The 22,343-nt window shown below is 37.4% G+C and overlaps 1 protein-coding gene across 1 annotated transcript; it reads left to right on the forward strand.

The window, feature by feature from the left end:
* The first annotated feature begins 14,113 nt into the window (after positions 1–14,113).
* LOC108373991 (probable histone-lysine N-methyltransferase set-23) lies at positions 14,114–16,212 on the forward strand. The gene is made up of 2 exons (XM_017629937.1): positions 14,114–15,213; positions 15,270–16,212. The coding sequence occupies exons 1-2, from the start codon at positions 14,517–14,519 to the stop codon at positions 15,434–15,436; spliced, it is 864 nt and encodes a 287-aa protein (XP_017485426.1). The 5' UTR covers positions 14,114–14,516; the 3' UTR covers positions 15,437–16,212.
* The last annotated feature ends 6,131 nt before the right edge of the window (positions 16,213–22,343 follow it).

Raw genomic sequence — 22,343 nt, forward strand, 5'->3', positions numbered from 1 at the left:
AAAAAATGTTTTTTTTCTTCGTAATTTTGCATAACTTTAATTTCAGGAACTTTAAAACTATTGATCTACTTAGAACAGATTTAACTTTTTTTTAAATNATACTTTTCATTCTTAGGAACTCTAGAAGTATTGAAAAGCTACTCAGAACAGATTTAATTTTAATTTTTTTTCACAAATTTAACGTTTTCGACTTAAAAAAATGTTTTTTTTCTTCGTAATTTTGCATAACTTTAATTTCAGGAACTTTAAAACTATTGATCTACTTAGAACAGATTTAACTTTTTTTTAAATAAATTTTACTTTTTCGAACAGAACAGATTTAATTTTTAGTTTTTTTTTTAATTTTCACTTTTTCAACTTAAAAAAATCTATTTTCGGCGTAATTTTGCAGGACTTTCTTTTTCCTTTTCAGGAACTCTAGAACTATTGAAAAGCTACTCATAACAATTTTTTATTTGCCCTTTGCCACATTTCCTGTCCTGCGTGAATCTGGCATACGCAATTTTTAAAGCATTTTTTTTTTTTCAAAATATCCAGAACTTTTTTCCTTTTCAAGAACTCTAGATCTATTAAGACACAGACATGACCTACGCAGACCTACGCAACCCTCCGTAGCAAGTGGACAAAAAGTCAACCCTAGCATCAATTCTTCTTTAGAGTATTCTATATGATAGCCCTGGGCTAGCTTGTGCTTAATTATTGTTTAATAATTTTAATTGTAATAACAATAAATAATAATAATATATGAGTACTAGTATCGATACTTTTCTAAAAAGTTCTATCACTANAAAGCATTTTTTTTTTTCAAAATATCCAGAACTTTTTTCCTTTTCAAGAAATCTAGATCTATTAAGACACAGACATNAACTTAAAAAAATCTATTTTCGGCGTAATTTTGCAGGACTTTCTTTTTCCTTTTCAGGAACTCTAGAACTATTGAAAAGCTACTCATAACAATTTTTTATTTGCCCTTTGCCACATTTCCTGTCCTGCGTGAATCTGGCATACGCAATTTTTAAAGCATTTTTTTTTTTTCAAAATATCCAGAACTTTTTTCCTTTTCAAGAACTCTAGATCTATTAAGACACAGACATGACCTACGCAGACCTACGCAACCCTCCGTAGCAAGTGGACAAAAAGTCAACCCTAGCATCAATTCTTCTTTAGAGTATTCTATATGATAGCCCTGGGCTAGCTTGTGCTTAATTATTGTTTAATAATTTTAATTGTAATAACAATAAATAATAATAATATATGAGTACTAGTATCGATACTTTTCTAAAAAGTTCTATCACTAGCTCCACTTTTCGAGATAGCGGTACATGAAACTTTGCTTAAATTTTAACTATTTTATTAATAACTCCTACAATTTTGAAGTTGTTTTACCAAATTTTTGCACATGACTGTTTTTTAATTCTAACTAGTACACCACTATAGGCAACATATGTAGGTGTACTCAAAAATTACAAACCTAAACTTTTTTTGAAAGTGTACCTTGTTTTCTAGATGTTCTCATGTACATAAACAAGTAAACTTTCTCATGAATACTATAAAATCGTTGGTATTGAAAATATGTATGTAAATTAAAATGTGGATACAATTTATAGTCAAAACGTACAGTTTTTGCATAGATTTCGTACTGATGGAACAATTTCATTTTCCAACACTGAGGCGAAATGTAAGCACGCCCGTCAAATTAGAAAATAGAAATTGTTCGGCTACAACTTGGCTTGCAATCATAGTATAATCTTCTTCCTAACCGCCTAAGTGATTTTGGCCGAGTTCAGCAAAGCACGCCAGTCGTTTCTCCTCTGTGCCAACTGACGCCAATTGGAAACGCCAAGTGAAGCCAAGTCCTTCTCCACCTGATCTTTCCATCGCAGTGGGGGCCTCCCTCTTCCTCTGCTACCACCAGCGGGTTCCGAGTTGAATACTTTCAGAGCTGGAGCGTCGGTGTCCATTCGAACGACATGACCAAGCCAGCGGAGCCGCTGTATTTTAATTCGCTGCACTATGTCCATATCGTTGTAAAGCTCATACAGCTCATCGTTCCATCGTCTGCGGTACTCGCCGTCGCCAACGCGTAAAGGACCGTAAATCTTCCGCAAAATCTTTCTCTCAAACACCCCAAGAGCCGCCTCATCGGATGTTGTCATTGTCCATGCTTCTGCGCCATATACCAGCACGGGCATGATGAGTGACTTATAGAGCGTGGTTTTCGTACGTCGAGAGAGGACTTTACTCCTGAATTGCCTACTCAGTCCAAAGTAGCACTTGTTGGCAAGAGTGATTCTACGTTGGATTTCAATGCTGACATTATTATCGGTGTTAATGCTGGTTCCCAAGTAAACGAAATTCTCTACTTTCTCGAAATTGTAACTGTCAACAGTGACGTGGGTGCCAAGGCGCGAATGTGCTGACTGTTTGTTTGATGACAGGAGATACTTCGTCTTGTCCTCGTTTACCACCATACCCATGCGCTTTGCTTCCCTATCCAACTTGGAAAAGGCAGAACAGACTTCGCGGTTTTTGTTACCGATGATGTCGATGTCATCGGCATAAGCCAGCAATTGCACGCTCTTGTAGTAAATTGTTCCTGAGCGGTTCAGTTCTGCAGCTCTTATTATCTTCTCCAACATCAGATTAAAGAAGTCACATGAAAGGGAGTCGCCCTGTCTGAAACCCCGTTTTGTGGCGAACGGCTCGGAGAGGTCTTTTCCAATTCTGACGGAGCTGGTGGTATTGCTCAACGTCATTTTACACAGCCGTATGAGTTTTGAGGGGATGCCAAATTCAGACATAGCGGCGTATAGGCAACTCCTTTTAGTGCTGTCAAAAGCGGCTTTAAAGTCGACAAATAGGTGGTGAGTGTCGATCCTTTTCTCGCGGGTCTTTTCCAAGATTTGGCGTATTGTGAATACCTGGTCTATGGTGGATTTGCCAGGTCTAAAGCCACACTGATAAGGCCCAATCAGTTCATTGACGGTGGGCTTCAGTCTTTCACACAATACGCTCGATAAGACCTTGTAACCTATGCTTAGAAGGCTGATCCCGCGGTAGTTGGCGCGAATGGCGGGGTCACCTTTCTTGTGGATTGGGCAGAGCACACTTAAATTCCAGTCGTCGGGCATGCGTTCATCTGACCATATTCTGCACAAGAGTTGATGCATGCACCTTATCAACTCCTCGCCGCCGTACTTGAATAGCTCAGCTGGCAGGCTGTCAGCTCCAGCGGCTTTGTTGTTTTTCAGCCGCGTTATTGCTATACGTACCTCGTCATAGTCAGGCGGTGGAACGTCGACTCCGTCATCATCGACTGCGGGCTCGGGTTCTTCTTCTCCACAACTTTCCGTGCTGCTACCATTTAGTAGGGTGGAAAAGTGTTCCCTCCATAATTTAAGTACGCTCTGGACATCAGTTACTAGGTCGCCATTATTGTTCTTACAGGAGTGCGCCCCGGTCTTTAAACCTTCCGTAAGTCGCCTAACTCTCTGGTAAAATTTTCGGGCATTCCTCCTGTCGGCCAGCATTTCAAGCTCTTCGCACTCACGTATTTCGGCCTCTCTCTTCTTGTTGCGGCAAATACGTCTCGCTTCCCTCTTCAGATCCCTATAGCGGTCCCACATAGCGCGCGTTGCGCCCGATCGCAGCGTGGCCCTGTAGGCGGCATCTTTTTTCTCTGCAGCTTCCTGACACTCCTCATCGTACCAGTTGTTCTTTCGGGCTCGCTGAAATCCGACTACTTCTTCGGCGGCGGTACTTAATGAGCGGGAAATGTGGTTCCACTGCTCGCATATGTCGGTTTGTTGAAGAGTGCTCTCTGAGAGCAGGTGTGAGAGTCGAGTAGCGAAAGCGCTGGCTGTCTGTTGTGATTGCAGCTTTTCGACGTTAAGCTTTCCTTGCATATTTGGGCGCACATTTTTTGCTGCACAGAGGCGGGTGCGTATCTTGGCTGCAACAAGATAGTGGTCCGAGTCGATGTTTGGGCCTCGGAGTGTGCGTACGTCTAAAACACTGGAAGCGTGCCTTCCGTCTATCACAACATGATCGATTTGGTTTCTCGTTTTTCGATCCGGAGACAGCCACGTAGCTTGATGGATCTTTTTATGCTTGAACCTAGTACTGCATACTACCATGTTTCGGGCCCCGGCGAAGTCGATCAGCCTCAATCCGTTGTCGGACGTTTCGTCGTGGAGGCTGAATTTTCCGACGGTGGTTCCAAAGATCCCTTCCTTGCCCACCCTGGCATTGAAGTCGCCAAGCACGATTTTGATATCATGACGGGGGCAGCGCTCGTACGTGCGCTCCAAGCGCTCATAGAAGAGATCCTTGGATGCCTCATCCTTCTCTTCCGTCGGGGCATGGGCGCAGATGAGCGAGATGTTGAAGAATCTCGCTTTGATGCGGATTGTGGCTAGACGCTCGTCCACCGGGGTGAACGACAGTACTCGGCGACGGAGTCTCTCTCCCACCACAAATCCAACTCCGAATTTGCGCTCCTTTACATGGCAGCTGTAGTAGACGTCGCAAGGCCCCAGACATTGTTTGCCTTGCCCCGTCCAACGCATTTCTTGGATGGCGGTGATGTCAGCTTTTGTCCTTACGAGGACATCAACCAGCCGGGCAGAGGCACCTTCTCCATTAAGGGTCCGGACATTCCAGGTGCATGCCCTCAAATCCTAGTCCTTTAAATATTTGCCGTGGTCGTCATCATAAGGGGGGGTCTCATCCGAGGCTTTGCCTTGCTTCTTCACTGGAAGTGGTTTTTACGTGGCGGGTCCCAAGCCCAGCGCACTACCCATTGCTGGGACGGGGGTGGTTTCGCAACCAAATACACGTTTATATAGCGAGCCGCTTGCTCCAAGCAGACACCCGCTTGTAGCCGCACCTACTGGTGAACAGACGCTGCAGACTTCAGTGAGCCCTTAAACCGAATAAGTCAGAGTGGCCCCACCGAAGCTCCCTCTCTTTCTCCCGTGACCCAAGGCTCCACTCGGATTGGTTACCGCATCTCGCACATGGGTTGCTGACGTTGCCCAGAGTGCGCGAACGAGGACGCAAGAGTCGGGATTGAGTATAGCCATGCAACTGTAACTGCACACCCAGCGCAATGACTATACCCCATTACACTCCAACCTATCATAGTATAATCGGACTTTAAAAAAATTCTATGTTTTTGAATCTGGAAAAACACGTGGTAGATTTAAAAAGAATGTGGTAGATCTTAGTTTTAAAATAGACTGTTATTTATTTTTCTAAAAAATCCTGCAAACTTTCACTTAAATTGCAAACTTTTTAATTAGAATCGCTAGAAAAAAAAACTTTTAAAGTTTAGTATAATAAAGTGAACATTTTAAGTTGCTAAGAAATCGCGTTGTTTTGGCATTTTTTTGTTGACTGACACAGTTCCTTCCATGTAAAGAAGTTTTTCAAACATATTTTGAGAGTTTTCTGCAACCTTGCGGGGTGCTGCCAGCTGCTCTCACATCACGATGTAGCGAACAAAGGTGGATTCCTTAAACCGCTACTTTGGTTTTGCCGATTCTGACAATTCTCAAATAAAAGTAAACAACGCCTCAGAAACTTTAAATGAACCGAAATTCACTAATACTTTCAGAATCACCGTTTTTTAATATTTTGTTTATTAATTCTTTTTGTAAATCATATATTTTGCAATTTAACACAATTAAACAACGCTTCCTACCGAATAATTACATATAAAGAAAATTATGTCGAGCAAAAGCAAAACTACTCAAAAACGCGAATAGGTGATAGATTTCAGACCTTATGTGGTAGATGCTCAAAAAGTGGTAGAAGTCTGATTACTCAGTCACACGACAGCCTGGACTTGTGTTGTGGATTTTGTTCAGTTCATATGCTTTACACTTATTTTATTTTAACAGGCTGTACGCCGCATACCACAAACCCTTTATGTATTTAAAGTTTAAGTTATTTGTCTACGTTCCGAATGTACCTGAAATTATGTGTTTTTCCCGAATGTGCGTTCAAATTGAAAAGTTGAAGAGTAGGTACAATTCACTATTTCGCTCCACTTGTTCGCTTCTTCATCTTCTTCAAAATTACCGTGGAAACACGGTGCCGGCGAGCGGCAAATTCACCACAACGAAATTCGCGCTGTCAAAATTGAAACACCCGCCTGCAAATGAAATTGAACACAGGCAAAGCCAAATGCGAAGTTCGCTGGGCGTCGTTTCGTGGTGATGGATTTATTTCTATCGCTCTGCTGGTCAATGGCGACAGTTCATGCCAAGGGTGGCCTTATGTTGTTTTTTTTTGCGTTCAACGTTTTATAAGAAAGAGCGAATAACAAGAATTAATTTTTACTAATTCCTCCTAGTTATATATTTATATTTGTTATCATTTCATCATTTCTAAATATGGTTTCGTTTCTCAAAATATGGTCACCAAAATTATAAATGCTACGAAATGGTATCAGTTGATTTCACTACCGCTCTAATTCTGTTAACGGCGCGTTTGCAAAGGACAATGCTAGACAATAAAGAAATACGTATTAGTTGTCAAAGACGCTGATAATTGTCTCCGTGGCGTAATATATGTTATAAATATATATAATAGTTAATACAATTAATTTTGAGAAAAATTTCGAACGTAAACGTTGAATTATAAGTTGCAGAAACACGAAGTTCGCGCGAGCTATTTGAGCTAAAAACTAAAAAATAAAAAAGAAGAGACAAAGTTACATACACATACTAAAATTAAAGCGATGATACTGAACGTTTTAAACATTGTCAAGGGTTAAAACACGTTTCCAGTGGGTTTCTGGGGTTACTGATTACGAATCTGATGTCAGATTTTCAAAATTCAAAATTAAAAAAAAAACGATTGGATTTGTTCGAGTGCCGGGTTTCGAACAAACCCAATCGTTAAAAAAAAATGGACCGCCATTTTGAATTTCGAAAAACTGACTTCAGATTCCTAATTAGCAACCCCAGAAACTCACTGGTAACTGGTTCCAACCCATGACAATGCGTAAATCGTTCAGTATCTACGTTTTAATTTTAATAGTGTCTTTTCGAGAGCATATTTTCGGGAACTAGACCCATTATAATTGTCCAAGACAGGTGTGTAATTAAGGGTAAGTTCCCCAATAATACCAGAGTAATTATATGTAAAAACCACATTTTTAGCTACTTTTTTTTAAATAAGAAAATACGTGTCTCTTTTTTTATCACAAATAACCGTATTCTGTTGTAGCGTTTATGAATTTCCAAAAACAGTGTTTTTATGATCCACTCTAGTATGCATGTATTAGTGAAAAAGTGTGCCTGTATTGCTATTGTCCGGTGTAAACCCGTAAGTAAAGTANATTTTCGGGAACTAGACCCATTATAATTGTCCAAGACAGGTGTGTAATTAAGGGTAAGTTCCCCAATAATACCAGAGTAATTATATGTAAAAACCACATTTTTAGCTACTTTTTTTTTAAATAAGAAAATACGTGTCTCTTTTTTTATCACAAATAACCGTATTCTGATGTAGCGTTTATGAATTTCCAAAAACAGTGTTTTTATGATCCACTCTAGTATGCATGTATTAGTGAAAAAGTGTGCCTGTATTGCTATTGTCCGGTGTAAACCCGTAAGTAAAGTAGGGCACCGGGTATTATGGTTCCAGCATTATTCTTTACACTCTCATTATCATAATAATGTGACGTCACATACTACGTTTATACGCACGTCTTATTTGCAAATAAAAATTTGCAAAATGGTAAACTTTGCCGTATAAACGCTCAGTTAATTTTTTATTTGCAAATAACTAAATCCCGCAAATAAGTATTGATTAGTGGTACTATTTGCAAATAAGCGCAAGACGCCGTCATTCTTAGGTTTATTTTCGTTTTCGATGGTCATCTTATTGCCTTTATATAATCAAGACGTTGCCATTTTTAACTTTATTTTCTTTTTCGATGATCATATTATTGCCTTTTTATAATCAGGTAATGTTAGAAAAGAATTTTTCACCGTCGAATAAACAGTGAGTTAGGTATTTGCAAATTATTTTTATTTGCAAATAGCTTACGTATAAACGTAGTAACACTCAGTTACTCTCAGCTCAATGGGCGCAATTTTGTAGTCTATAATTCTTGGATTTGCTCTATGTAAAAGAAAAGAGCAACACCAAAAGAAAATGTGAAAAATCGCGCCAAAAAATTTCAGTGTAAGAGTCTTTCTTTGTTAAATTTTTTTTATCCGTCTTTTTTCGCGATAAACTTTTGAGCTCGCACCTTTATTTGCATCTAGTGGCGATATGTTTATAAAACACCATAAGTTTTTCAACAAAAACAAGAAAAACAAGTTCATTCAAACAAAATAGGAATAATAATGCTATAGGTAATGCTTTTACAACCAGCGCGCTGCAGCGTTCGGAATTTAGGGCATTAAATAAACCCTTATTAGTGGCTTTGATTGCGATAAAGCCGAAGGATTAAAAAGTGGTCCTAAGAATATCGGGTAGTAGTGCACTTTAGCGAAACCAGGTCAAAATGGACGGAAAAGGTTCGAGAGTGGTATCAATCGACGCGTCTTAACGCCAATAATAACAATCCGAGACCGGAAATTAACATCTTGATTTCATTAAAGAGTTGTTTGCAAAACAACACTTGTACTTTCCGCCCTATGTTTTGATGAATTTCACGCAAATTAATGAAATAAATAAACTCAATTTAACACGTATTTATTAGTTTTTATACATTTGTGATGTTTTAACTGTACACTTTCGCGAAATTCTGTATTTAATATTCCGATGGTGAAAATCCGCACAACAATCTTGTGTAGTTAATTCAAATAAAATGGGGGAAAACTGGTGCTGCCACTCTATTAATACAATTTGTATTTCAACTTTAAAAACACCCAAATAATGCACAAGAAATATAATTTTGCGAAAAGGGGATTTCTGTTCCTTTTCTTCGCACGCAGAAAGGAGAATTCTACGTTGTGAGGGTTGCGAAGGCCGCCTACGCAAAAAGGTGTTCTCTGCAAAAGGTGTTGTGCCCCTTTTCTTTGGCAACGCAGAAAGGAGAATTCTACGTTGTGAGGGTTGCGAAGGCCGCCTACGCAAAAAGGTGTTCTCTGTAAAAGGTATTCTGCCCCTTTTCTTTGGCAACACAGAAAGGATAATTATACGTTGTGGAGGTTATAATTCCTAAGCGCGGCCGCAGGCCGCCTACGCAAAAAGGAGTTGCACGCATAAAAACTTTTTTAATAGAGTGGCAACACTAGTTTACTACGCAGGTTGTTGTGCGGATTTTCACCATCGGAATATTGCTATTAAATACAGAATTTCGCGAAAGTGTACACTTAAAACATCACAAATGTATAAAAACTAATGAATATGTTTTCAGTTGAGTTCATTTACTCCATTTATTTGCGTCAAATTCATCAAAACATAGTGCGAAAAGTGCAAGTGTTTTTTGTGGATAGCTCTTTAATGAATTAAAAATGTGAATTTCTGGTCTCGGATTATTGTTGTTCGCATTAAAGCGTCGATTGATACCCCTCTTGAATTTGTTTCATAAATTTTGGCCTGATTTCGGTAAAGTGCACTTTTATCGAATATCGTCCTCGTTTTCGTCACTACTAAGCTCGTTGGAGTTAGTTAAATGCAGTCTGCAATACTTATAAGTAAATAAAACATACCTTTTATGTAATGTTGGAAATGCGAAAAGAGTTTACCGTTAAAACACAGTAACAGTAACAGTAATAGCAAACAGCGTTTCAGTCTCGTCGTCTTTTTGCATTGCGAAATGTAAATGTAAAGAACTGCGATCATTATGAATAAAATCGCTAAAAACTAGCTAAGAGCTCCTAAATTAACACTAAAAACCCCCTAACGCTAATTATAAAATAATCTATTGGGAAAAGCACCTACTGTGGGATTCATGAAACGTCGCAAAATTGTTACAAAGGTTGCATTTGTTGCAAAATTTTTAAGCATTNCTTAAAACATCACAAATGTATAAAAACTAATGAATATGTGTTCAGTTGAGTTCATTTACTCCATTTATTTGCGTCAAATTCATCAAAACATAGTGCGAAAAGTGCAAGTGTTTTTTGTGGATAGCTCTTTAATGAATTAAAAATGTGAATTTCTGGTCTCGGATTATTGTTGTTCGCATTAAAGCGTCGATTGATACCCCTCTTGAATTTGTTTCATAAATTTTGGCCTGATTTCGGTAAAGTGCACTTTTATCGAATATCGTCCTCGTTTTCGTCACTACTAAGCTCGTTGGAGTTAGTTAAATGCAGTCTGCAATACTTATAAGTAAATAAAACATACCTTTTATGTAATGTTGGAAATGCGAAAAGAGTTTACCGTTAAAACACAGTAACAGTAACAGTAATAGCAAACAGCGTTTCAGTCTCGTCGTCTTTTTGCATTGCGAAATGTAAATGTAAAGAACTGCGATCATTATGAATAAAATCGCTAAAAACTAGCTAAGAGCTCCTAAATTAACACTAAAAACCCCCTAACGCTAATTATAAAATAATCTATTGGGAAAAGCACCTACTGTGGGATTCAAATTGTTACAAAATTGTTGTCGCAAAATTGTTACAAAGGTTGCATTTGTTGCAAAATTTTTAAGCATCNTTAAAAATGTGAATTTCTGGTCTCGGATTATTGTTGTTCGCATTAAAGCGTCGATTGATACCCCTCTTGAATTTTTTTCATAAATTTTGGCCTGATTTCGGTAAAGTGCACTTTTATCGAATATCGTCCTCGTTTTCGTCACTACTAAGCTCGTTGGAGTTAGTTAAATGCAGTCTGCAATACTTATAAGTAAATAAAACATACCTTTTATGTAATGTTGGAAATGCGAAAAGAGTTTACCGTTAAAACACAGTAACAGTAACAGTAATAGCAAACAGCGTTTCAGTCTCGTCGTCTTTTTGCATTGCGAAATGTAAATGTAAAGAACTGCGATCATTATGAATAAAATCGCTAAAAACTAGCTAAGAGCTCCTAAATTAACACTAAAAACCCCCTAACGCTAATTATAAAATAATCTATTGGGAAAAGCACCTACTGTGGGATTCAAATTGTTACAAAATTGTTGTCGCAAAATTGTTACAAAGGTTGCATTTGTTGCAAAATTTTTAAGCATCATAAAAAAAAATTACATTTGTAATCCGAAGTTTCGATAGATCGTTCATACAACTTTGTTTGCAACGTTGACATTTCGCCAAAAATGCCACTTTGCGGCGTTTTATGAACCGCACTAGTACAAGGCAGTCTGCACATGGGTCGTATCGTTTTAGACGCGTATTAGATGCTACATACGAAAGTTGTACGCTTTGATGCCGCACACGTGCATTTAAATTTAGATCTGCATACGAGTCGTCAGATTCACGAGTTCGTCACAGCAAGCTAGCTGCAAATCGCTTGGCGTAGCGCAGTGTTGGTAGCTAGGCGTACGTACGCTAAGAAAGGAGGAAGAAAAAGAATTTTTCTTACTATTTTCCGTGTACGTGCATTTCATAATAGAAACAGATAAAACAATAAAATTCGTGCATATAATTGAAAAATAACTGAAAATTAATTAAAAAAATAATAATTTTTGTCACTCGACATTTTTGCTCCTGATACTTTGTACTTCTACTCTGATTGCGTGGTGCTCGAGACACTTTGACTTCGTCTATTTGAGCTTGTAGTTGTTGTATCTGCTTACCGAGTGTAGGCTCGCCACGTATGGCTGATACATTCGAAAAATTTAACATTTCCATCATTTGGTCCGCTTGCCGTGCCATGTCTGTTGAATCGCCAGTGCCAATTGATATCACCGCACGTACATTATCAGGTAACCGTTCGAGCCATAGCGATTTTAGCACATCGTCACTAAGTTTATCCCTGGCCAATTCTCTCATCCGTTTCAGCAGTTGTGTAGGCTTTAAGTCACCGAGTTCACTTTCTTTAATTAGCTTGCGTATTTTTCGCTGATCAGAGTCGGAATATTCAGCAATCAGTGCTTTTTCACTGCCTCGTATTTATTTGCTGCCGGCGCGTTGCTTACAATGTCAGCAATTTGCATTATCGCCTCCGCACCTAATGAACTGATCACATAATGATACTTCGTGTCATCGCTTTTTACATGTGAAATTGCAAAATTGGATTCCATCTAGATAAAATATAACTCGGGCCTTTGCTTGCAGAATGCAGGCGGTCTAATGCTGATGTGTTGTAACTCACCGGTAAAACGATTTTCTTCCGGCGTGTGGGCTGCCCCTGTGGTATTATCCTGTTCTTCTTCAGACATCAGTGCACGGCTAGCTCTTCTTCACGCTACAAAACGTATACATTTTGTTCAAGTGTCCGATGCCGTCACGTGCTTTTCGAACCTTCTCGAATTCCTTGTGTCGGGGTCACCAATGTGGGTNTTCTTTAATTAGCTTGCGTATTTTTCGCTGATCAGAGTCGGAATATTCAGCAATGTGGTATTATCCTGTTCTTCTTCAGACATCAGTGCACGGCTAGCTCTTCTTCACGCTACAAAACGTATACATTTTGTTCAAGTGGCCGATGCCGTCACGTGCTTTTCGAACCTTCTCGAATTCCTTGTGTCGGGGTCACCAATGTGGGTAGCTCCTGGCTCGTCACGGTGTTAGCGCAGGTCCCACTACCGAGTTCCTAACGCCAATTGGTATGTCAGTAAATGTTTACACACCGGTTGTGTTTTTACTCAGCAAACTCTTCAGTAGCTTTTATTAAATTATTACTATTACAAAATCAAGTATCAAATAATCTATATCTTCGCGAGGTGAGTAGCACTCGTATACACGTTTTTCGAATGGTTAACAAGAAAGCGTAAAAAGGAAAAGAAAGATAATTATGTATCTACATTCTAGAATGTTTCAAGAAAAAGAATGTCAATTTGAAAATTAAACATGATTAAGACAGTGTTACCAGATTTTACATACAAGTATATCTCAAACTAAGTTTTAATAGCTAATAGTAGGGTGTCTAACTTTTTTGCCGCCACACTTTGTAGTCGCCTCGTGTGCAGATCTTGAGGCATATAGGAATCGTCGCTGCATAAAAAATTTAATACGCGTCTAAAGCTATACGACCCGTGTACAGACTGTCAAAGGCCATTGAAGTGGCCATGCACTGAGCGGCTGAGCGGCATTTTTGTATGGCGCCGCTCAGCCGCTCGCTGCTTTGCTGCTCATTGCGTGGCCTCGACCTTATAGCGTTTTCGTTTCTCAAAAAAAGTTCTGCCCTTTTATATGGGAACTCTTACTTTGCGTTGCCCTGAAACCTGAGAAAATGTTGCATTCTTTATATGAGAATGAAACAGAAAATGTACTACTCCATCACAATTTATTTATAGAACTTAATAAAGCTGAATTATTCACTTGGCCTGTAAGTCTTTAACAATTTTAAAGCAAAACACTTATTTCTGATAGGGGAAATAATTGAATTTTTACAAGATTAAATTAAAAATCAACCATGCAACTCTCACCCTCACGTTTATTTTAGGGCAGAAAAGGCAGCACTTTCGCCGGATCAGAGCGCAACCTGCTGAGAAAAGAACACGACGCCTTGTGAAAGGGCTGAGAAAAGAACATGAAAATGTGACAGCGTTAACACAAGGCAGAATAAGTGCAGCCTTTTTTCGAGAAAAGAAAATGCTATTAGAGACATTTCTGTATTCGATTACGACCGCCGTACATGCTCACACTCGCACCCGTTCACGGTGCTGCGCTGATGTGGCACCGACATCGGTCGACTCGTGTGCATCCACATTTGCACACTTGAGTTTTTAGTTTCCGTTCAGACATCGCTGCAACTTCAGTTGCATATTATCGGGTATTTCTCGTTTGGTGCTGCCCTTTGCATTCACGCACAGCAACTCGTCTGTACACAATTGTTGTCTGCTTTGAACCGCTAATCTGGGCTCGAATCGTAACATATTTACGTTATCGTATTACTCGTCAGGTAAAAACACATTTTTCGGATTATGGCATATGGNCTAATCTGGGCTCGAATCGTAACATATTTACGTTATCGTATTACTCGTCACGTAAAAACACATTTTTCGGATTATGGCATATGGAAACGTACTCTTTGTCCCATTCAGCTTATACTGTCTGACGTATCACGTAATTTTCTTTCGTATCCTTTTCGATCCGTGAACGGATTCGAGCCCTGAATTACTAAGACGAACGAGAGCATAAAGCTTGTTGCCCGAGCATAAGAAAGCCGTCACCTCCTCTTCTAGAAGTAACGAGTTGCCGTGTTTGAAAACAGTCAAAAGAACACTCCTGCACTATTCTAAGATTCATGTTTATTCAATTGAAATTGTTTAACTTTTCTTGAGTTAACACTGTTGCTTGGGTATTATGCATGATTCAATAATAATAATAATAATAATAATGTATTATTAAATCATGACTATTATATTATATGAACTATTTAACATTTTTTTACATATTTGAATGTCAGGTTGTTGGTTGAGTAAAGGAACAACTTTTGCATAAATGGAAGTCGACCAGACCGCTTTCGATATTTGTGATGATCATGAACATAATGATTTAAGTGTGGATTATGTTCTAGAAAACGTGCTCAGTACGCAAGAAGATTCTGACAATTGCGAAGAATACCAGCAGCTTAAAGAAAGTTATAATTCAGTCCTCATCAATGGGTGTCAATGCAATGAAAATAAAGACAGTTGTGTTTTGTGTTTGCATAGTGGAAATTATGTATTTGATTTGCGATCAAAAGAATTAGTTCTTGACAGGGAGAGGTCTAAGGAATTAATTTATGAATGCAATTATCAATGCGAATGTGATCCCTTTAAATGCCTCAACAGACTTGTTCAAAAAGGACCCAGAAAAGGGCTAAAAATTATTAACTCCGAAATGTGTTACTCAAAAGGCCTCATTACAACAAAACTCATTCCTCAAGGCGGTTTTATTTGCGAATATGCCGGTGAAATCCTAACACACAACGAAGCTCTTAGACGACAAAAAGAAAACATGGAAGCTTCTTCAATGAACTACATTCTTTTTTTGAATGAACGTAATATAGAGGATAAATACTCGACGAAGTTTGGCGCACATACAACAATCATTGATCCCTGCAAGAGAGGTAATATTGGACGTTACTTAAATCACAGCTGTAATCCAAATTGTGAAGCGCGTAGTGTACGCGTAGATTGCCCAATTCCAAAGATTGGTAAGTCAAAATTCCTAAATAGTTTTGTTCACTAATATCCATTTTGTATTTCAAAGGTATATTTGCAAAACGTTCCATAATAGCCGGAGAAGAACTTTGTTTTCATTACAATGAGGGTTTGATTGAAGTGAAAGAAAAAATTAATTTGGCAATAACCAAAAGAACAATTTGCCTATGTGGAGCCCCAAACTGTTTAGGATATTTGCCCACTGGTAATTTATGAAGAATTATTAGCTGCAATCCAGTACGCCATCCGCGCTTACCAGATGTTACTTAAAATCGCTCCCGTGCTCGCTCTAAGCGCGTTGTTATTAGTTATGTTTCTGTATTTTTTCCAGGGCTTCGGAGCGGAGCGGGGCTAAGGAACAAAGTATTTCCGCTGGAGCGGAGCTTGCGCAAAAAGCTAAAAGAAAAGTTATTTTGCACATTAGCTCCTTAGAGAAATTACATTAACTTTCTTTTTATTTCTGCTACTGAGAGCAATCGTGTTAAATAAACTGCCATTCTATATTTACTTGGTAATATTGTTCAATTTGAACGGAAGGAAAAACAATGACTTCCCAGCATCGTATATAATTACAAGTATGGAATCCTATGCCCCTTTTTGTCTATTCTCTTTCTAACAGCGGACGTGCCTGCCAAACAGCGGACGTGCCTGCCAAACTGAAAAGCATGATGTCGGCAGTGTTTCACAGGCACGTTCGACGATGCGAACGGCAATGGAAGGTAAGAAATGGAAGATGGATGACATGAGAATGAAAGAATTATGAAATAGCAGAATGTCGAACCAAAACGAATTTCAAAAATCTGACAATGCGAATGACGTCAAAATGAAAGAAATGCAAAATAGCGAAATGTCGAAACAGAAGAAATATATGACAGGCACGTGTTCAACGGTTTTGTGCAACAAAAAGAGTTGTTGTGTTGCGCCATTCAATATTAAAAAAAATTTAATGTGGTTAAATACGCTTTTTTAAAAAGTTGAAAAAACTACATATTTCGCCAGCCAAAAAGTGTATAAATAAATATATATCATCTTGCTATAAGATTTATTTATAAAAAGGGTATATGCTTATTGCCTTATNAGTGTATAAATAAATATATAGCATCTTGCTATAAGATTTATTTATAAAAAGGGTATATGCTTATTGCCTTACTCATAAAAAACAAAATAGATTTAAAGAGCTATCTCTAAACAGTAACATAAAAAAAAAATTAGATTTGTTTACTTTTTAAGAATTTTGGTATAACATTTAACTTAACTCTTTGTGCACCCATCTCTTTTTCTATTTATTATTCTCAAATTTTTCTTTTCCTTAATACTCATATGACTGAGTTTCAATTGATTTTTTTCTGACGTTTGCAAAATTGAAAATAAAAAAATTAAATTGTTCACAATTCTTGTTGCTTGAGATTAAAAATCAGAATGTGTGTGTGAGCTTGAGTTCGAATTTTAAAATTATATTGCTGGCAAACGTCAGACTGTCTCTCAAAGATTTTACCATGGTAAAAATCAAAATATTTTATAAGAAATTTGTTGACCGTTTTACAACGGCATTTAAAGCTTTTTTTGCTCAAATTGAAAAGATTTCTTCTTCGCACACTTCTCTCCTGCTTTTTATCGTAGTTATTATTCTGTTGACATCTAAATTGCCATACATTTTATGTCGTTGCGAATACATTGTTTTCCGGCGTTTCCTCTGTGAACTTGTATAACTACATTCATAAAAATATTACTAATTTTAGTTTATATTTTTTTTTATCTTGCTATTGCTGAATATCCAAAAGGAATTAATAAATAATAAAAAGTTAGTTACAATTTTAGTGAATGGTTCTTGCAAATACTAGTATTTTGTGGTTGAAATGACTTGATCGCGGGCAAGAACTAATCAACTTTTTTACCAAAACCAAAGCAGACGGGAAGGAAAAATAGTTGTTCATTAACGATTTGTCCGAAATATCGTTCTTGAAACGCGCTACTGCTCACTAAATTTGCAAAAATCAATTTTTTTTTCACCTAATTGTTATATTTTTCTTCATTGTGGTAAATTTCCACATCATCACAGGAGCTGGCTGTCAAACCGATACCAAAAAAGATACCAGAACATTCAGGGCTCAATCTTCTTTTCTATTATTATTGTACTGCTACTTTGAATTTCTCAATTTTGACAATTCTGATCTAAAAGTAAACGAAACCTCAGAAACTCTAAATGCACTGCAATTCACTAATACCTACTTCCGCAAAAATCACCTTTTTTCATATTTTCCTGGTTTAAAGTTATTTTAAATCATATATTTTTATCGCCTTATTCCTAAAAAATAAAATTTTTAAAAAGCTTTTTAGATTGCCGTTTGCAAACATTTTTCAATTTATAAACCTTTTTTAAAGCTACTTTGGTTTTTTTGAATAAGGCTATTAGAATTTAGCACAATTAAAACACGTTCCCTATCGAAAAATGTATTATTAAGAAAATTGGCTGTTCTCCATTTTCTTTCAACATCCAAATCGACTTTGTTTACTTTCTGTACAGATATGTCATCGCCGCCAGGACGGCGCAATCTTGTATTCTATCTTTCTTATCAAATATGCATTATATCTAACTGTCATACTAGTTTACATACTTCTAGTCTAAATATATTTTTTAATATAAACTAGCTTTTTTAATTCTAAAATAAATCAACAATCTCAAGATGTATAAAAAATTTGTCTTCAAAAAATACGTTCCAAAGCATCCCTGTTGATATCATAATTAAAATGCAAATTAGAATAGAAATTTTGATGCAAAAGATTTTCCGCGGTATTCATCATACAAATTTACCACCTTACTTGTTCCTATGTCGCTCTGGAAAGGAATATTNACGATTTGTCCGAAATATCGTTCTTGAAACGCGCTACTGCTCACTAAATTTGCAAAAATCAATTTTTTTTTCACCTAATTGTTATATTTTTCTTCATTGTGGTAAATTTCCACATCATCACAGGAGCTGGCTGTCAAACCGATACCAAAAAAGATACCAGAACATTCAGGGCTCAATCTTCTTTTCTATTATTATTGTACTGCTACTTTGAATTTCTCAATTTTGACAATTCTGATCTAAAAGTAAACGAAACCTCAGAAACTCTAAATGCACTGCAATTCACTAATACCTACTTCCGCAAAAATCACCTTTTTTCATATTTTCCTGGTTTAAAGTTATTTTAAATCATATATTTTTATCGCCTTATTCCTAAAAAATAAAATTTTTAAAAAGCTTTTTAGATTGCCGTTTGCAAACATTTTTCAATTTATAAACCTTTTTTAAAGCTACTTTGGTTTTTTTGAATAAGGCTATTAGAATTTAGCACAATTAAAACACGTTCCCTATCGAAAAATGTATTATTAAGAAAATTGGCTGTTCTCCATTTTCTTTCAACATCCAAATCGACTTTGTTTACTTTCTGTACAGATATGTCATCGCCGCCAGGACGGCGCAATCTTGTATTCTATCTTTCTTATCAAATATGCATTATATCTAACTGTCATACTAGTTTACATACTTCTAGTCTAAATATATTTTTTAATATAAACTAGCTTTTTTAATTCTAAAATAAATCAACAATCTCAAGATGTATAAAAAATTTGTCTTCAAAAAATACGTTCCAAAGCATCCCTATTGATATCATAATTANAGATGTATAAAAAATTTGTCTTCAAAAAATACGTTCCAAAGCATCCCTGTTGATATCATAATTAAAATGCAAATTAGAATAGAAATTTTGATGCAAAAGATTTTCCGCGGTATTCATCATACAAATTTACCACCTTACTTGTTCCTATGTCGCTCTGGAAAGGAATATTTTTTAATTTATATGTTTTCTTAAAAATAAATGCAAATTTACCTATTTTTTCCAACGGCAGGCACGAATATGGTATTCAAAACAGAAATAATGACAACGAGTTTTAAACACATTGTTGTATTTTAGCGCAAAACGATAAGTTTCACAATTATTTAAAATTATTGCCTGGAACATACACATTTATCGTTATTATTGGAAATGCAAGACTTGGCTTATTATTTAATCAATTGAAATGAATAAAAACACATTTTTCTAAAATATTTCTCAATTTACATTTTAAAGTTTTTTCTGAAACTTGAATGTAACTCTGTGCGGAGAATGAGAGAATTGAAAATCAGGTGATCTCGGCTGTTTTCAAATGTAAATAAACAAAATGGCGCTTTCCATACTTGTAAGCCTATACAATGCTTCCCAGCCAGCAAAGTAACGTAAATTTTGCCGAGAGTGCGGTCTCGTCGCCATATTAACAACCTCACAATTTAGAAGATTGTGACATTTCGTGCTACCATATCCAATATCTAAAATCCTTCAAATTGTATTATTAATTTTTTTGTTTCTTTAGAGCATTTTGTTCTTAGAATCGAAATTTGAACAAGCAAACGGTCTTTTTTAGGTATGGTTCGGTTAATTGTACAATGATTTTGGGTTGTTATGTCCAAACGCGTAACTCAATTTAAAAAAATTATAACACACGCCTGCGATCAAAGGATTAAAATTTGGCTTANTTAACAACCTCACAATTTAGAAGATTGTGACATTTCGTGCTACCATATCCCATATCTAAAATCCTTCAAATTGTATTATTAATTTTTTTGTTTATTTAGAGCATTTTGTTCTTAGAATCGAAATTTGAACAAGCAAACGGTCTTTTTTTAGGTATGGTTCGGTTAATTGTACAATGATTTTGGGTTGTTATGTCCAAACGCGTAACTCAATTTAAAAAAATGATAACACACGCCTGCGATCAAAGGATTAAAATTTGGCTTCAAATAAAGATTTAAAATTTTTTAACAGTAACTTGTTAATTCGGTGTGAAATATGCACTTTTTTGTAAAAAATACTGTGATGCCGGAGTTGGGTAGATTAGGGTTATTTTTTCTAAGCGCGACCGAAGGCCTCCAACGCGGAAAGGTATTCTGCGCGTAAAGCCTGTGGTTGGCGTAACCCGAGTTTACATTTTCTGGCAAAATGCAAATTTTACCCAATTTTTAAATCGGTCCCCAGCGGTCAGAGAGGTGAAGGGTGCCTTTCCTTAAAGTTTGACCGTTCTAATGGGTAGAGTCATATTGAACATTGACTATATTTAAAGGATTCGCAAGCCACCATAAAAGTCGTATTATGAAATTTCACACCACCAAAAAAGTATTTGGTTGTGATTTCAAGTCCTCTAAACATTTGTATCATGCATTTACGTATCCAAAAATTTTCAAACAATGTAACCGAACATTCCCGGGAACGAACAGAAATCGACAATTTTCATTCACTTTCTTATCCGGAAAACGTTCGAAAAAGATGATGTTATTTGAAAGCAATAAATGTATTTAATTTGTTCTAGCTGAACACTTGTTGTGGCAGCTACAACAACCCCGCCCAGATCGGTTGGTATCTCAGTCAGAAGGTACCACCCTGTGGTGGGTGGCGTCGAAATTGGGGCTTGCGACCGTGCAGCGCAACACGGGCCATCAAAATTCCTCGTCCAATCTCGCATGGTGCGCAGACCTGAACATGCTCTAAAGTGGCACCAGCCATGGCAGGTGTTGAACTTGAGTGATGTCACGTTATGGAATATCCTGGTCTGACACACTGTGCAGATTGTAGGAGGAACCAGGAGTTGTTGGCGACAGCGTGTGGGCGGTGGGGCGGTTGTGTGGTCTGTCATGGTTGTTGTGTGGTCTATTGTGTTGTGTTGTGGTGCTGTGGTGTTTGTGTTGAGCTGCTCAGGTGGACTGGGTTTGGCCTCGAGGCTGCTCTGTTTGAGCAGCAGTGGGCCACAAATGATGTGGCCGGGTAAAACCCGAGTAATTCCGGTACGTAGAATATTGCTTATCAAAAATCATCACAACTTAAAGCCATTACGTAGGCTGCATTCAATTTAAGAAGCAATTTCATTTTCAACATGCCGTCTTCAAGAACATCTGAACTAACTAGCTTCTAAAGACGATTTTCGATTATAAATTCATTGTACATTAACTTTTTAGCATTCAGAAGTTACTAATTTTTTGTTTTCTCGAAATCCGCCGGCCAATGCTGAACAGGTTATCACAATTGAAACTAACTTGAAAGGAAAAATTGAAAGCAAGTTTCACATTCAAATAGTAAGATAAGAATGTGTTAGTGAAAAAGTGTGAGCATATTGAAAATTTAAACGGGAAAATTGAATGTGTAACGTCGAAGTACTTAATGTCGAACGATTTTCCGTCATTCCTTTGCCAAATTTGGTTTGGAGACAAACCAGTTTCGGCGGTGTGCCATCTTCAGTGTCATTTTCCTTCTGAATAGTTTCTGTTTGTCCGTCACTATTTACAGTCATGCTAAATCATCGTTAATTCTTAGTTAGGTAGGTCTCAGCGGATTATATTCTTTAGTTCAACCAGTAGCTGTTCTGTGTGTACATCCTCAGGTAGATAAAAGCCAGCTGCTCACATCTTCTGGATTAATTATGGGCTGGATTCGAAGGTACGTAAAAATTAGTTATTTTCTTCCTCTTTGTTTCTATAGTTTGGACCTGCGTTCCATTATTTATGGTAGTTGCCGGGTTTCTGTCCTGTTTTGCGAATACTAGCATGAGTGGTTCGAATAATATATCAGATGCAGTGTTTATTTACTCGTTTATTATTTTTCCGGCGAAAGGATTTTCTTTGTCCATATATCTCCATATTCTTTAATACTTTCAGGCGTTGTTGTGGTTGTCGTTGTTGTCAAGCCCTACTCGCGGTAGACCCAAGAAGCGTGCAGCCTCTATGGGATCTGTCTATAGGGACGAAGGCGTCAATTGAGTGGGGTATTGTGGGTATGCGAAGAGATGTTTCGAGTCGTGGGGTGTCNAGGATTTTCTTTGTCCATATATCTCCATATTCTTTAATACTTTCAGGCGTGGTGTGGTTGTCGTTGTTGTCAAGCCCTACTCGCGGTAGACCCAAGAAGCGTGCAGCCTCTATGGGATCTGTCTATAGGGACGAAGGCGTCAATTGAGTGGGGTATTGTGGGTATGCGAAGAGATGTTTCGAGTCGTGGGGTGTCTCTTCGCATGCCGGACACTCATTGGGCACATCCACATGCAGTCTACTCTGGT

This window comes from Rhagoletis zephyria, unplaced genomic scaffold, assembly GCF_001687245.7.
Source record: "Rhagoletis zephyria isolate East Lansing unplaced genomic scaffold, Rhagoletis_zephyria_1.1 Rzeph_scaffold_07212, whole genome shotgun sequence".
In the NCBI taxonomy this organism is placed as follows: Eukaryota; Metazoa; Arthropoda; class Insecta; order Diptera; family Tephritidae; genus Rhagoletis; species Rhagoletis zephyria.